Below are 16080 nucleotides of genomic sequence, written 5' to 3' on the forward strand. Positions count from 1 at the left end.
GCAGACACAGCAGAAGCACCTCATGGGCTACAAAGTTGCTCCCTGTGAAAGACACTGGGGGGGGGGGGCATAGCATAATTCCCCCAGGCTGGGGCACCCTGCCCAAGGGGGAGCAATCTGTGTGTTTCTATGGCGGCATGTAAACAGTCATGCAGAGGAGTCTTTCTTACAGGTTGGAGTTTTCTGTTGGAAGGGGGAGAGGGCTGGGGAGGGGAAGGCACCCCTTCCCTGATGGCTGGAAGTAGAGGGGTTTTTGGTGCGAGGAGCAGACTGTTCCAGGGGCACGCGAGGGCATGTCTGGCCTGCACACGGGCTCATGGAGGCTTTACCACCATGTCCAGGGGGCCCACCACTGGACAGCATTCTCAGTCTGTGGGCAGCTCCAAACAGGTGGGAAGAGACCAGGCGCAGGCCCCAGTGGGTACCTTTCCCTTTCACAGCTAAGATGACCTCCCCTGCCCTGTGCTCTGAGCACGTCCCTCACTAGGTCACACCGAGAAGGCTCCCACACCCTGGCCAGACCACAGAAGTGCCAGGGCAAACACAGAGCCACCTCCAGAAGGTCCAAAGTCCTTGTCCTCTGAACAGAGCTGGGCTCCTGGTCCGTACAGAGGCCAGGAAGCACAGGACCAGCAAAGTGTTGTTAAAACAGTGGCCAGGCAGTGGGGTGGAGGGGCAGGGCAACACCTCTGCTGAGGCAGGTCCTGTAAATTCAGAGCTGCCCCAACAGGGGCTCTGGACTCGCCCTGAACAGTATCCGTGGGGCCGAGTCCACAGCCCTGATGGAGAGGACGAACCCCCTTCACCACCCTCTGCCCTTATCTGTGTTAAGGCTTGAGGATATCTCCTGAATGAAGAACGGAGAGAAAGAGCGAGGACTCCCTACACCACTGGGTGAGGACCTGGGGGGGGGGGCTGGGGGAGGCGTCCTCACCACCAAGCCGCTTCCTAGTGGACACAGTCCTCTGAGCTGCTTCCCATATGGCCCACGTGGGACTCTGGGGAGGGGACCCTGGCCAGGGCTGGGAGTGGAGCACCCTGCTGTTGGAGGACAGTGAGCGTGAGACCCCGTGAGAAGACACAGATGGCACCATCCCCAGGTGAGGCTGGTGTCAGGCTGCCAGGCGTGGACGCCAGGCCCCGGGGTGAACGGAGAAAGGCACTGAAGCGTTGCGCAGCCGAGGTCAGGGGCACTAGGGTGGTCCTGGGTGGTAATGGAGGGACTGCTTGAGCTACAAAGTGAAAGGGGGCACTTCCCTTCTCTGCATAGTAAGAGGGGGCTGGCCCGAGGGCCGGTGGCACGGGTCCCCTGTGGGATTCCTGGCCCCCAAGAGCAGAGGGACAGAACATGCAGAAGAAACTTCAAGTCAGTTTCCAGGAGGCAAGAACAAAAACTAAAAATGAATAACCGAAGGACGTCTGGCCGTCTGCCCAAAGGAACCCTTCCAGCAGCTCCCCTTGGACCCCACCAGAAGGGGACGCCAGAAATTGCTGGGGTCAACTGGGAACAGCTCTTGGTGGCCAAGGAGCTAAGGGTCAGCTGCAAGCCCCAGTTGCTTACACCTGGTTTCTGTGGTTACCTGAGGACTACGTGTTGGGCTCAGAGGCAGGTGTAGTAGTCCAGAGGCTGTGCTGCAGGTATGTGGGGAGGCTGCCCTGCCTCCCCTGCAGGGCCACCCCCAGAGCCCAGGGCTCAGAATGGGCTTGACTAACTCAGCAGGAGAAAAATGGCCAGTGTGTGGGGGGACAATAGAGGAAATGCCCTTCAACATCACAGCTTACGTGTCTGCCCTACCTCTTTCTACCCCAGAGACAGGGGAAGGGCTGGGTCAGTGTCCATTTTCGGAATGTCAAGAGAGGGGAAGGAGAGCAGGGGAAGGGCCACAACCTTCACCCACATCCTCTGCCCCAGGGCACGCTGTCCCCACTGGCCATGGCGTCCCTTCTGTGTACTTCAGGCTGCTGGGGCTCCAAGGGTTGGGGTTGTCCTCCGACCTCAGCTCTAGGGAGGGCCCCTGGGTAACCGCCGAACGCTCCAGAACTTCACTGTCAGGTCACTGGGGAGGACAGCGAGTGGCTGGTCAGCTCGGGAAGTGGACCCAGCTGGCCGCTCCCAGCTGTCCCCGAAGTCCCAAGTATGGCCATGGCCCAGGGGCAAGTGCAGCTGAGGACAAGGTGGGAGGTGCTGGGCAGAGGGGGAGGCCTGTTTCCTTCTCCTGGGTTTTCTCTGCCACTGACCCCCGGCCCCTGCTGCGGCTTGGCCCCTCTCCTGGGCCCGTCCCACTGCTCATGCTTGGGAAGGGAGGCTGGGGACCAGGGCGGCTGGGAAGGGGTGTAGGAGGAGGGAAATCATCTCATACCGTGGAGAAGCAGCTCAGATCGGAGTGGAGAGAGAGGGAGAGAGAAAGAGGGGAGAGCGAGAGAGGAGACGGGGCTCAGGGCAGGGTGGTGGCACGGCCCTTTATGGCCAGGACTCGGCGAGGAAGGCAGGGGGTGAGTCCAGGGACGTAACTCCACAGCTTTACCCGGCAGTCACTGTGGGGGGAGAGAGGCGGAGAGCAGAGGAGACAGGAGCGGGGAGGGGAGACAAGGAAGGTGTTCGGAACAAGAAGGAAAACGGAGAGACCCTATGAGCAGCCCCCCCCCATAGCATAGGGACCAGAGTGGGGTCTGGGGTGTGGCTGGGCTGTGCCATGACCAGAGGTACCTGGACAGGTGTGAGGACAGCGAGGTGGGATGGCTGTGGGAGGGACTGGTGACGGTGGGCAGGTCCTACGCTGGCCTGCTGCCCTGTCCCTGGGCCCTGGCGCAGATGGTCTGCTCTGTGAGTTGTCCCCCACCACCCAGCCTACTGCCCACACAAGGAGAGGGTAGGGAGCGCGTACAGACGGCCCTGCCCACACCCACCTGGAGGCGGTGAAGATGTGCTTGCCGTTGGTGCAGATGGCGTTGATGGGGCTGTCATGGCCCTTGATCTCGCCAATGGGCGTGAAGTTGTCCACATTCCAGACCTTGATGACGCCCGCGCGGCAGGCGCTCAGCAGCATGGGGCGGCCCGGGACGAAGGCCAGCGCGCATACCCAGTCCTTGTGTGCGTTGGGAATTTGCTGTGGGAGGAGCAGGTAGGTGAGGGCTGGAGGTGGTGACCCAGGGACAGGACCTGGCACAGGCAGCCTCCCCTCTGCATCTGGTGTCCCAGGAGCCAGGGCAGCAGCCAAGCTGGGACTTTAGGGCCCAGACACGGGGACCTTCAACCGTCCCAGGCTCAGACCTAAGAGCCTGCCCTGGAGGAGCTGCCACCAGTCCTTGGAGAGGTCAGAGAAGTTAAACGCTCCAGGAGAAGGAACAAGGAGGGCTGGGTTCACAGTCAAGTCCAGGGCAAACAGGGTGGACAGAAAGGAGAGGGTGGAGGGCCAGCAGGCTGGGGGACTCTGGCCTGGGCTGGAAGAGCGCCTCACCCTGCCCCTTACCTGCTCCGCAACCTGTCCCCCACCTGGATGAGCTCCTGCTGCTCAAGGTCCCATTTCTTGATGCCGTTGTCCCGGGAGCCACTGAACAGGATGTCTCCGTGGATGGCCAGACACTCGATGCCATCGTAGTGCGGGGGCTCGAAGTTGTGGGTGGGGCCGATGGTTCCAGCCACACACTCACCCAGCTCAAACATCTGTGGGGTGGGGGCGGGCGGGAGGTAAGTGGAGGAGCCACCTGCTATAGACAGAGCCCGGGTTCCCAGAGCCAGTAACCCAGTGGCCTGGCCCATGATGGCAGCAGAAGCCTGCAGGAGAGGAGCTGCCCCCATAGGCAAGGGTTCCTGGTGGGGACCGAGGACCTGCGGCTCAGGTCTGGACGCTTCCCAGGGTCTGCGGGCCAGGGTGTGGGGAGACTGACTTTGTCAATGCAGTGGGACCCCTGAGCTCAGCATGGGCTGCTATGGAGAGAGGTGGGGTGGGGGGAATGTGCCTCCCCCTGAAATTCTTTTTATTTTTGTTTTGTTTGTATTTTTCTGAAGTAGGAAGCAGGGAGGCAGAAAGATAAGACTTCCACATGTGCCCAACTGGGATCCACCTGGCATGCCCATCAGGGGGCGATGCTCTGCCCATCTGGGGTGTTGCTCCATTGCAACCAGAGCCATTCTAGAGCCTGAAGTGGAGGCCATGAGCCATCCTCAGCGCCCGGGCCAACTTTGCTCCAAGGGAGCCTTGGCTGCGGGAGGGGGAGGGGGGGAGAGAGAGAGAGAGAGAAAGAGAGAGAGAGAAAGGAGGGGAAAGGGTGGAGAAGCAGATGGGCGCTTCTGTGTGCTGTGCTCGGGAATTGAACTCCGGAATCCCATATGCAGGGCTGATGCTCTACCACTGAGCCAGCCGGCCAGGGCCTCTTAATTTTTAATAAATTGAACATAATATTCCTCATACTTTAGATAAAAACACTCATCACTCCCATTCACACACTGCTTCCCAGTGTCAGGGACACAATTGGGGAGGGGAGGCATGCAAAGCCTTGGGTGTTGTCTTCACATCCGTCATTGTGACGGCTGCATGGCACCCCGTTCATGAGGTGTCCCCCGTGTTCCTGTGACTGTTTACTTCACCCTGACATTTAGGGTGTTTCTCGTTTGTCACAGTTTACAAAACAATGCTGCGATCTTCACTTCCTGCACATGGCTTCTGCCCTCTGTGGCGGTTTCTTCACCAAAGTCCCCAGAAGTCACCTGAGTTTTCAGGATCGCTCCCAAGGCAACAGAAGGGATGGGGGAGGGAGAGGAAAAGAAACACCAAGAATGGTCCCCCAGGGGCCTCGAGGCTGAGCGGCTCAGGTACCTTGACATAGTGGTCCTTGGAGCCAGTCACCACCAGATCATGCTGGCTGGCCGTCTGGGTGACTGTCAGGCACATCACAGGGCCGATGTGACCGGTCAGCTTGCCAACGGGCTGGAACCTGTGTGACGACCCAGCAGGGGCAGGAGGATCAGAGATACCTGGGGGAGGGCTGCCCTAGATGACCCCGGCCAGGGGCCTCTCTTCCCGAGACAGAGCTGCCCATTCCCTGAGGGTCTCAGAGGCCATGGGGAATGGAAACACAGCTGAGGTCCTGCTGGCCCTGGCGTGGTCGCCCTGAGCTGGAACCTCTGTGCCCCCATTGGTCATACCCAGCCCCCACCCCACGCCAGCGCCCAGACCTGCTGAGCTCCCAGATGCGGACGGTGTTGCCTGAGGCAGCATACAGCATGGTGCCTGAACTGCTGAGGGCGATCTGGTTTATCTGGTGCTCCCCCTGCACACTGCTGATGGTGCGGGTGGACGCGGCTGCGCAGGCATCCCCTGAAATCACTTGGCCTGAGGACCTGCCCAGAAGGAAGAGTGGCCAGGTCAGACACAGACCCAGTCCATCCACACAGGCCAGAAAACCAATCAAACCTCACTCTGAACACGCCTGTAACCCACTTCTTTCAGGAAGCCTTCCCTGACTGACAAGCAGGAGCAGCCACTGCTCCAGGTCCAAGGAGCATGGGACCCATGGGGGAGCTCCACGCCACCCCAACAGAAGACAAGCCCCGGCCCTGATCTCCATCTGAGCAGCCTGAGCTGTGGCGTGGAGAGACTGTAAGAGCCATGACACTGAGTTGGAAGCTGGGTCTTGTGGAAATCAAACCACTCTGACTCTCAGTTTCATCTTCTGTCCAAATGGGCAATAACACCCAATCTGCTTGCTTTGTGTTTATTTTATATTCTAAAGACTATTTCTAAAGAGCAGTTTTGGGTTCAGAGCAAAATCAAGCAGAAAGCTGACATACACCCCCACTATCAACGTCCCCCACCAGATGGCACATTTTGTACAAATGGTGAACCGAGAGCCCACAGCTCACATCAGGGCCACTCTTGCGGCTGCGGCCTCTCTGGGTCAGGACAAATGTGTAGTGACAGGTGCTCTTCATTCCAGTCACACAGAGGATTCTCACTGCCCTAAAAATCCTGTTCACTCTTTTTAAAGAACCAAATGAAATAACAGGTCGTAGCTTACGACACAGACGTAGGAGGACTTTGGCTAAGAATCAACAGCGTCGTGTGGCCTCCCTGGGCCCTGCCTGCATCCCTTCCCTTGGCTGTCAGGCTCAGGAATCGGGACCATGTTAGTGGTCCCATTTATGCAACAGGTGGCCAGCACAGTAGAGGCGGCCATCTGCTGGTCTCACCCTACTCTTCCAGCTCCTCTACTGAACTCAAGCATGGCTCAGAGATGGGGCTCAAGGTCTGGGGTGAAGGTGTGGCCAGCCAAGCCAAAGGCTCCACCAAACTGCTGCCCCAGACACTATCCCTAGCCCAGGGGTGTCACTCTGTTCTTCAGAGTCACGCCAAAGGAATGGGGCCACTAGGCTGGACATCAGCGGGCAGCCCACCACTATGAGGAGCACTTACGTGAGGGTCCGAATGCACTTGGCAGAGTCCCGGATGTCCCACACCTTGATGTAGGAGGTGGACACGGAGAACACGAGCCCCGAGTGGCTGCAGTACTTGATGGACACCACGTTGTTGGGGTGGCCTTTCAGAGCCCCTATCTCCTGCCCCGTGACCAAGTTCCACATCTTACAGCTGCGGTCTGGGACAGGAGCGGGGACAGGAGTCAGCACCAGGGACAGTGAATCACGGGCTGGGGGCTGGAATCCAGGTCCCAGAGATGGGTTGGAACTTTGGACCAGGCTTGCCCAAGCAAGGATGGGAGGGAGATGCTGATCCTACCTGGCTGGTCTGGATTCCTTCCACCCACCTTTGGACCCTGTGAAGAGCAGCTCGTCCGTGGAGTCCAGGCAGAGGATGGGCTTGGTGTGGCCCTCGGCCATGGAGACACACTGCAGTGGGGCTGTCCGCCCACCCTTGGCTCCACCAACCGGTGTGATGATACCCCTTTCCAGGACAGAGGAAGAAAGGGCACCTGTTAGCCAGGGACTGTGTGCCAGGCCAAGAGGGGGTCAGGGCAGCGGCGGGACCTGGGCCTGATGAAGGAGAATCCAACAATGCCAGCCCATGCCAGCAAGTCTGAGAGCCAGGGAGAGGCTGCACAGGCAAAGGGGTACACAGTCAGCTATCGGTCCCCATGCTGAGCACTCCCGAGGAGCAAGCCCTGTTTAGGGACAGCCCTGCCCACGGGTGGGGTGGGGGTTCCCACTCGACGCCTGCCTGGCCGGGTCCCAGGAGATAAAGACACCCAGGCCCCAGTTAGGCAGGTGGAGGCCCAGGGGCTGCAGTGCCCAGGCACCCCATGACCTCCCCACACTGCTTCAGGTAACTCGGGCAGGGGGAGGGTGCTCAAGTTGTCACCCCATCCTGTGCCATCCCAGCGTATCTACTTGCCAGTGACTGAGCCTTTCCCATACAGAGGGTCTCACGCATACCCTCATCCCTGGCCCCTTGGACCAGTATGGTCAGAACTGTGACTGTCATGTACAAAGGGCCAAATCCCCTTAGAGACCCTGAGCTCAGCTCTGGGTGGAGGAGGTCTGGGCCCTTGGAGGGAACTGCAATAGTACCTCCTCATCCCCATGTCCTGACACCAGCCTACTGCAGACTCTGGGGACAAAGGCTTTTTCTCAGGGAGAGTGTCTTTGGCACGAGTTCCCAGCTGGGTTGTACGCAGATCTGAGAACACATTCTAGCTCTTTTCCAAAGAGAATGCTGTCCCTGACAAGAACGCTGTGGCCGAGGGCATGAGGAAATAATCGCTGTCCCACCTGCAGGCTTCTCACGGCCCCAGGGACTCAGTCAGACCCACCCAAGGACACAATCACACAGGGCCAGTTGCCATTCACGGGTCACTGACACAGAAACAGCCCCCCATGTGCCCCCAGCTCCCTGCTCCCAACCCTGGTCTTGGCCCAGCTGTGTGGCCGGAAAGGAGCCCAAGATGGCTGTGGGCAGCCAGCACAAAGGCTGGCTCTCCCTCCATGGGAGAGGCTGGGGGTTGACTGGCATCCTGTGGGGGTAACGCTGTGGCCCCTGAAGGGCGGTCTGCAGGATGACCAACGCCCACGGTGAGGGGCATGCTGGGAGTGCAAGCGGTAGGTAGTTCTCAGCCCAGCTGTGCCCTCTGCTCAGCCCACGAGGTCCTGGGCTGCATTCCTTGTGTGGGGTGCTGTGCCGGGTTAATTAGGGGACAAGGTCTTTGTGCCAGGAGATGTGGGTGGGGGACAGAGCTGAGGTCTGAGTGTGCACGCACTGGCATCAACTGAGCAAGTTAGAAGGACCCTGAGCACAGCCGTCGACGCACCTCGCAGAGCTCAGCCCAGCCCCCACCAACCTCAGGCTCCATGCTCAGCAGCCCCCCACCCCGGAGACACAGGTAGAAGAGGACAGCGCCCCTCCCTAAGCCCCCAGCTCCAGCCCGCGGTGCAGTCTGAGGCCAGGCAGCCACCCTGAAAGGAAGAAGAGGTGAGGGGAGGGTCTGGGGACTGTGGAAAGGAAGGGTTGCATGCTGAGGATAGGGTGTGCAGGCGGGAGGGGCCGAGAAGAGAGAGAGAGGAGAGAAAAAGAGAGAAAGCACTGGGGACAGACGCGGACATCTGTGTGTACCTCAGGACCTCCGACAAAGAGGAGTCGCTGTCATCAGACCTGGGGAGGGCAGAAAATTAGCTGGATTAGGGGAGGGCGGAGAACACACAGGGCACAGAGGTGGCAGCGGAGGTCAGAGGCCGGTTATTCTCTTCGAGGGGAGCGGAGAGAGGCAGAGGGATGAGGCGCTGAGGGACAGCAGGGCAGGAGGTGGGGACGGGTGGGCCTGGGAGCCGGGGATGCCCCTGGGCTGACCGGGTGGGACAACTCAGAGGGGTCTGAGGGCGACGCGGGAGCGTCAGCCCCACACTCTGCAGAGACCACTCCTGGGCTATTGGCTGGCCCCAAGCCCTGCGGCTGCCCCATCGCAAGAGCTGGGGGCACCCACCCCACCCGGCAATGCTGGAACCTGCCTGCTCCTCTTGCAGCCCTGGGAGCCGGCTGCTTCCAGTGAGTCCTCAGGGACTGACTGGCTTATGTACAGGGCCCACTGTCCCCAGAGAGCCCATGGGGACATGCCTAGGAGCTGGGTGTGCCATGTTGCATGAGCCCCAAGACCTAGACCCCTGGACAGGACTGTGGTCTGGATGACCACCAGGCTGGGACGGTGAGACCCACCTCTCAGCTTCCAAAAAAGGGACCAGCAAACTGTAAAGGCATGGGGCACCCTGGTTGGCTTGGGCCAGGCTCAGAGTGCCCACTCTACAATGGGCGCCTGAGTCAAGGTGGCCTTGGAGAAGGAGCATATTTGACCCAGGAAGGGGCATTTGTGTGGAGGGCTGATGTTAGGTACCCACTGTGAGGACTGGCACTTTCTAGCCTGGAGGACAGTACCATCCCTCCCTCCCCCAGGAGAGGGAACCTTCTAGGGCCCATGTGAGTTGGAGAGGTCAGGGCAGGGATACGGGCACAAAAAGGAGCTCATGGATAGGTTCCCCTTCCCCCAGGCAGAGTCCCCCTATTAGGGGCACATGCCAGCATGAGCCACAGCCCCCCGCCCTCAACCCAGCTCTGGCACTTTTTAGGCGAACGCCCCTGGGCCTCCCTAAGCCTCGTTTCCTCCTCTGTAAGAGAGGGAAGGCAATCCTCACGGCTGGCTTATGGTGCAGGTGAAATCACATGTGTGAGAGCAGGTGTCCCATGGGACCGCTGTGAATACCCCCCACACCAGCTGCACAGAATGGGCGAGTGGCCCAGCCACCGAAGGTAGCAGGGGTCTTTTTTGGCTGGGACAGAGCATGGGGAACTGTCTGAGAGTTTGTGGTGGGGAGCAGGCTGCATGAAGCTGGAGGAAGGGGCCTCAGAGAATCCAGTGATCAGCCAAGGAGGGTTCCAGGGCAGTTCTGGGGTGCCTGAGGGTCCCAGCCTGTCCCTGTGGCTTTCTGCTTGTTCTTTCCTGAGGTCCTAGCTCACTTGGGGCATAGAAGGGTCTACGGCCAGGAAAGGAAGGGCAGAGAAGCCAGGACAGGGGCCAGAATAGAATGGCCGGGGTCTGCCCAACTGCCCTGTGCCCTGCCCACATCCACAACCAGTCCACAGGCTCCCTTCCGTTCAAAGAGCATCCCCGGCCACCCGGCTCTTACTTGTCCAGCGCTGACCCTTGGCTCTGATTGCTGGTGAGACGGGAGAAGACGTTGCGATCGTTGCGTGGCCGGGTGGGAGGCGATGAGGGGGGCGTGAATCCTACGTCTGTGGACCTGGGGAGTGGGGACAGAGAGCGGCGTCTGTTACTGACCACACCCCGGGCCAGAGCCCAGCCTTGGGAGCTCTTCTTAAACAGTTCGTCCTCACGCACACACGGGTCCTGTGCTTGGACATTTGCCTACTCATTAAAATGCATTAGTAATCCCCCAAAGAACACCAGTATGGCTTTTGTAGTCCCTAGCAGACATAAGGACAGCAGTCAAATATTATCTGAGGCCCTGGCCGGTTGGCTCAGTGGTAGAGCGTCGGCCTGGCGTGTGGGGGACCCAGGTTCAATTCCTGGCCAGGGCAGATAGGAGAAGCGCCCATTTGCTCCCCCCCCCTTCCTCTCTGTCTCTCTCTTCCCCTCCCGCAGCCAAGGCTCCATTGGAGCAAAGATGGCCCGGGCGCTGGGGATGGCTCCCTGGCCTCTGCCCCAGGCGCTAGAGTGGCTCTGGTCGCGGCAGAGCGACGCCCCAGAGGGGCAGAGCATCGCCCCCTGGTGGGCAGAGCTTCGCCCTGGTGGGCGTGCCGGGTGGATCCTGGTCGGGCGCATGCGGGAGTCTGTTTGTCTCTCCTCGTTTCCAGCTTCAGAAAAATACAAAAAAAAAAAAAAATTATCTGAGTCCCCGGGGAGTGACCAGGAAAGGTCGACCAGGTCACCCTCTGCCTGTGGCTTCTGTGTGGTCTACTTGGTGCTATGTGTTTGCATGTCTGTGAGTTCTGTTTAAAGTGGCCACCACCGTCTGGTCCTCCTGACTCCTGAGCGTGAGGGGGCTGTGACGGGCCTCATGGAGAAAATTCGTGAGCTAGGAAAGCTCCCTTCAGGCATTGACTGTAGGGTGAGGTCGGTGTTAGAGAATCAAGGGTGTGTGTTAACAAGCGTCTTTACACAGAAACACACAGGAAATGAGGTTAGGTACTGATTGGCTGACGAACCTCCCCAGGAGCAACGATGGCTCAGTGTTGCTAATTCAGAGTTTGTGACAGAACTCCTGTGACTGACAAGAATCAACTGCACGGCCCCATCCAACACTCTAGACACCCCTCTTTGGAGTGTCATCATGAGTTCGGCCTCAATCCCTTAGGCTGCAATTTGTTCTCATCGTTCACAGGGAAGTGATGAGTGTAAACCCCAAGTGTAGATATCCTTGCCACACCCCCACCCATGGCCACTGTGCAAGACCCTGCTGTGACCCCTGCCCAGGCTCTGGCCATGAGGGAGGGCTGGAGCTTGAGTAATTTCTCCCCCTCCCCCCCTCCAAGGCTGGTGACGAGGGACATCCTGAGCCCCTTGCCCATCTGCTCCTCAGCTTGCAGGCTGGGAAGGCCACCCAACGTGTCTGCAATTCCGTACATGGGCCAGCTGATCCCCAGAGGCACCGAATGTTTTCAGAAGCTCCACAGGGCCAGGCCCATGAGAGATTTCTCCACGTCCTGCAATCTTATCTCTGGGTTGTCTTTGAATTTCTAAACTCTCCCATGACAAGAGCATAAAAGGGGCTAAGTCTACCAAGGACCGTGGTCATGCAAAGGGGCCACAGGATATCTGGGCAGTGCCCATCCAAGCCAGCAAAACCCACTAACACTGAGCGTATACCCTCTGATGATTTTGGCCAGGGACTTGGCACCAATCTTAGGTGATCATGGAAGTTACACATCCTGAGCCCGCAGCAGACAGGGTGACCGTGGGGGCAGATGAGTGATAGTCTAGCCCAGACTGAAAAAAGTGCACACAGTGACCTACAGAGCGGACATCATGACCACGCACACCGCCAAGGCCTAGATGGGCAGTACATATCTGGTGCGGGGTCTGAAATGTGCTCTCACCTGGTGGGCTGCCCTCGGTCGTACGACTTTCTTCGTGTCAGAGGGGACGTGTCGGCACCTCGGGACTGCCGGGGGCTGGAATAGAAAGGTCCAGTGAGGCACAGACTGGCTGGCTCCCTGCCCACCCTGGCTGGCCACTGGGCTGCCCTCCTTACAAGGTGCTCCCTCTGGTAGGCAGGCTGACAGTGCGCGAAACCTTGTCCCGGTAGTAGGCGTCTCGGACAGAGAAGCCGACCCCATCCTCTGTGATCTCCACCAGCGAGGCCAGGGACTTGGTGATGTTCTTGGTGGAGATGTCCAGCGGGGGCCCCAGGCACTCGGCAGACACAGCCTTTATCTGGGCGGACAGCTTGGGCTCACCCTACAAAGGAAACACCAGATGGACCAACTTCCTGCATGGCATGACACGTGACCCGGGAGTCGTGGAGGGTGGGGGTGGGTGGGATGGTGCAGCCTGGGCCTAAGGTAGAGAAACCCATGGAAGGGCCCACCAGACCTCACCCAGAGACTATCTCTCGAGTTTTCTGGAAAATTCCAAGCAACAGCAATGGATTTTCTGCCCTTGATAGGACAGTGCACACAACACAGCACACCCAGACTCGCTTCTGTGCGGCTCCCCAGCTAATCAGTTTATCCCAAACTCTGCACAACTGCCTCTTCAATAAAGCCCATTTCTTGGTTCAAGCTGGCTGACTGCACCCTCCCTTGTGTGTAAAGCCCCTCTCTGCTGATCCCTGCTGGTGGCCGACAGTCTGCACATACGATAACCGGAGGTCTAGTTAGTCTCTGACTCAGGTCTGGGGTGGGGGAGAAGCAGATTTAGAACCTGGGGCCTCTGGCTATGGTGACGACACCAGGTGGTGGCTCTGGCCATTTCTCCCATCTCTCACCCTCTTCAAAAAGAATGGGCGGTGCCAGGTTACACATCTGCACCCCTGACCTCCTTTAACTCCAGGCTAGGTCCTTCTAGGACTGCCATCCCCGCTCGAGGCAACACTGGTGGAAGCCAGGGGTGAGGGCAGAGCCACGGGAGATGGGGACCAGGCCCCTCTGTAGCTTCACCTGCCTCCAGATGGGACTCACCTTGAACTTGAAATCGTCATGGCTGGTGGAGCCTTTCATGGTGAACGACTGAGAGATGCTAAGGAGGAAGGAGAGGGTGTTCAGGAGAGCATGTACTCTGGTGCTTCAGGACCTAGACTCATGGGCCCCAAAGAGCCCCCAGCCCCAGGTATGTGCTGAGCTGCCTCTCACTCCTGATGTGGGGACTCACCTCCCCTCGGAGAACTCTGAGACCTCTTCATCGGTGCTGGCGTAGCCATTCTCTAGAGGAGAGGGGGTGGGGGGATCAGGACGTGAGAGGCTCCTAGAGTGAGATATCCATCCCGCATCTTGCCCACTGGGATCAGACGGGCAAGAGTTTGGGGGAAGCGAGGGTCCTGGGGTCGAAGCCGGGAGCACTGGGGGTTCCCAGGAGCCGTGAGGCCTGTGCCCGTCCAACACCCCCTGCATACCCTGCTGCACATTGTAAATGAGGGCCTGCAGCTCGGGGTGGGCCTCCGCCTTCTCCCGCAGGGCGTCCAGGAGGAGGTGGTTCTGGGAGGAGCCTGCGAGGTCCGTCTGCTTCAGCCGTCCCTCCAGCAGCCGGATCTGGGCCTCCTTCTGGGCCACCTGCAGCCCCTGCAGGCAGGGAGCAAGGCCTGGTTGACCCTTCCTGGTCATGGGCACCCCCGTTACTGCCCTCACACCACCTGCTCCCTGTGAGACACCCTGGAGGGGCCCCCATAACTCACAGATATAACCTTGTGCCTGTCATAGGCCTGAGATGCACCCCTGGCCCCCCTTAACGTTCCCCACACATAGACACTTGTGGAGGTCACCTAGGACACCTCCTGTTATGTGCCCCCCCCCAAATTAGTGGGCTGACACCGTGACCTCCTAGGACCTCAGAATGTGGCTATATTGAAGAGACAGTCTTTAAAGAGATTAAATTAAATGGGGTCTTTAGGATGGACCCTATTCCATAGGACTGGTGTCCTTATAAGAAGAGATTAGAGGCCCTGGCCGGTTGGCTCAGTGGTAGAGCGTTGGCCTGGCGTGCAGAAGTCCCGGGTTCGATTCCCGGCCAGGGCACACGGGAGAATCGCCCATCTGCTTCTCCACCCCTCCCCTTCTCCTTCCTCTCTGTCTCTCTCTTCCCCTCCCGCAGCGAGGCTCCATTGGAACAAAGATAGCCCAGGCGCTGGGGATGGCTCCTTGGCCTCTGCCCCAGGTGCTAGAGTGGCTCTGGTCGCAACAGAGCGACGCCCCAGAGGGGCAGAGCATCGCCCCCTGGTGGGCAGAGCGTCGCCCCCTGGTGGGCGTGCCGGGTGGATCCAGGTCGGGCACATGCGGGAGTCTGTCTGACTGTCTCCCCCCGTTCCCAGCTTCAGAAAAATACAAAAAAAAAAGAAAAAAAAAAGAAGAGATTAGACATACACAGAAGGACGACTGGGCAAAGGGAGAAGATGGCCATCTACAAGCCAAGCAGAGAGGCCTCAGAGGAAATGGACCCTGCCCTCATCTCAGACATCCAGCCTTCAGAGCTGTGAGCAGATAAGTCTCTGTGGTTTCGGCCTTCCAGCTGGTGACCACAGCAGCCCAAGCTGACTCAACCCAAAGACAAAAAGCAGTGAGCTGAGTGCCCACTGGGGCGGGTCAGGAGGCGGGAGGGCAGGCTCCTGCCCCTGCCCAGAGTGGTACCGCAGACATGTCAGATGGTGCCCATCCCCAAAGACCACAGCTCAGGGCAAGGAAGCGCATCTGGCCAGCTCTCTGCCCAGCAGGGAAGAGAGAGCACAAGACACGCCCAGGGACACCTGGTGTCCCAGCACAAACCGTCCTGGGTGGAATGTGGTCCACCCATCTGTCTCCGCTGCCACACCTCAGCACCCATACACATCCTTTCCCTCCACCTCCCGCAGACTCAAGCCCAGCCCTGCTCTGGACAGGTTCGGGCCAGTATGTCGGGCCCCCTTTAATGGAGGCCCTGCCGTGAGCCAGGCACCAGGCCAAATCCCTCGTGTGCGTCATCTCGTTGAAGCCCCGGAACAAGCCACACGCTCAGTATGTCATCACCCCTGTGTTCTGGCCTGGAACTGGGGCTGGGAATTGAGGCAGCTTGCCCGAGCCTGTCAGTGATGTGGGGCTCGGAAGCCAAGCTGGGGGGAGGGTCCCTGCCTGGGAGGCGCGCTCTGGCCCACCTTGTCGATGGACGCCTTCAGGAAGTTGTCTAGCAGCAGGCGGGCTTCAGCCAGTGAGCAGGAGCTGATGACCACCGAAGTGTCTGTGGAGTCCAGCTCCTCCTGGGACCAGGAGGCAGAGGGTCCTTGTTGTCACCAGGGTGGCCCCTTCCCCATGTTCCACGCATGCCTAACCTCCATCTGCCCGCCTGCCCACCAGCCCTGTGGCACCTTGGTCTCCTCCAGCTGCACAATGGTGGCCTGGCAGTCCGAGATGCTGTCATTAATGTAGTCGATGTTGGCCGCGAGCACCTCAATCTCCTCGGACAGCTCCTGAAGCCCCTTTTCCTTTGGGCTCTCAGCCTGTAGCCGCTCCCGCTTCCTCCGCAGCGCCTCCTGTAGGAGGAACAGCTCCTCCCTTTTCTGGGGGGTAGGGAGAGGCCTCAGGGTGCCGTCCAGCCCAGCCCATAGTGGCTCCCCAGCCTGGCCTGGCATCTTGGGGACCCCAGAGCCACCACGTGGAGCAGGGGTGGAGGCGGGGGCCAGACCAGCTCAAAGCGAGAGTGGACAGAGGGCAGGGCGGAGGCGGGAGGGCAGGGAGGCCATGCCCACCTTGATGAGCCGCTCCATGTCGGCCTCCAGGTTGACGATGGTCATCCTTTGCATGACGATGTCGATGATCCTCCGCTCCAGGGACTGCCACTTGAGCCGCGCGGCCTTGCTGAAGCTTTGGCCAGCCCCCTTCTTCTGGAACTTCTTTCTGGAGACCAAGGTGGATGGGGAGCTGAGGAGCTGAGCCACCAGGC

General features: G+C 59.5%; 1 protein-coding gene across 4 annotated transcripts in view; it reads right to left on the reverse strand.

The window, feature by feature from the left end:
* Window positions 1-888: 888 nt before the first annotated feature.
* The window catches only part of KIF21B (kinesin family member 21B), a 38811-nt gene continuing 23619 nt past the window's right edge, over window positions 889-16080 (reverse strand). Inside the window, exons 19-35 of one of the 4 annotated variants that reach the window (XM_066238906.1) lie at window positions 15887-16034; window positions 15506-15697; window positions 15296-15397; window positions 13568-13733; window positions 13327-13378; window positions 13137-13194; window positions 12209-12414; window positions 12054-12128; window positions 10124-10237; window positions 8562-8600; window positions 6763-6899; window positions 6414-6594; window positions 5177-5341; window positions 4818-4935; window positions 3494-3664; window positions 2908-3107; window positions 889-2057 (exon numbers count right to left, since the gene is read on the reverse strand). In XM_066238906.1, the coding sequence (XP_066095003.1) occupies window positions 2003-2057; window positions 2908-3107; window positions 3494-3664; window positions 4818-4935; window positions 5177-5341; window positions 6414-6594; window positions 6763-6899; window positions 8562-8600; window positions 10124-10237; window positions 12054-12128; window positions 12209-12414; window positions 13137-13194; window positions 13327-13378; window positions 13568-13733; window positions 15296-15397; window positions 15506-15697; window positions 15887-16034 (2179 nt within the window). In that variant the 3' untranslated portion in view covers window positions 889-2002. Of the gene's footprint in view, window positions 2058-2228; window positions 2536-2907; window positions 3108-3493; window positions 3665-4817; window positions 4936-5176; window positions 5342-6413; window positions 6595-6762; window positions 6900-8561; window positions 8601-10123; window positions 10238-12053; window positions 12129-12208; window positions 12415-13136; window positions 13195-13326; window positions 13379-13567; window positions 13734-15295; window positions 15398-15505; window positions 15698-15886; window positions 16035-16080 lie in introns of those variants that run through there. The other 3 variants (XM_066238886.1, XM_066238911.1, XM_066238895.1) reach the window with 3 other exon arrangements.

This window comes from Saccopteryx bilineata, chromosome 1 (assembly GCF_036850765.1).
Source record: "Saccopteryx bilineata isolate mSacBil1 chromosome 1, mSacBil1_pri_phased_curated, whole genome shotgun sequence".
Classification (NCBI taxonomy): Eukaryota; Metazoa; Chordata; class Mammalia; order Chiroptera; family Emballonuridae; genus Saccopteryx; species Saccopteryx bilineata.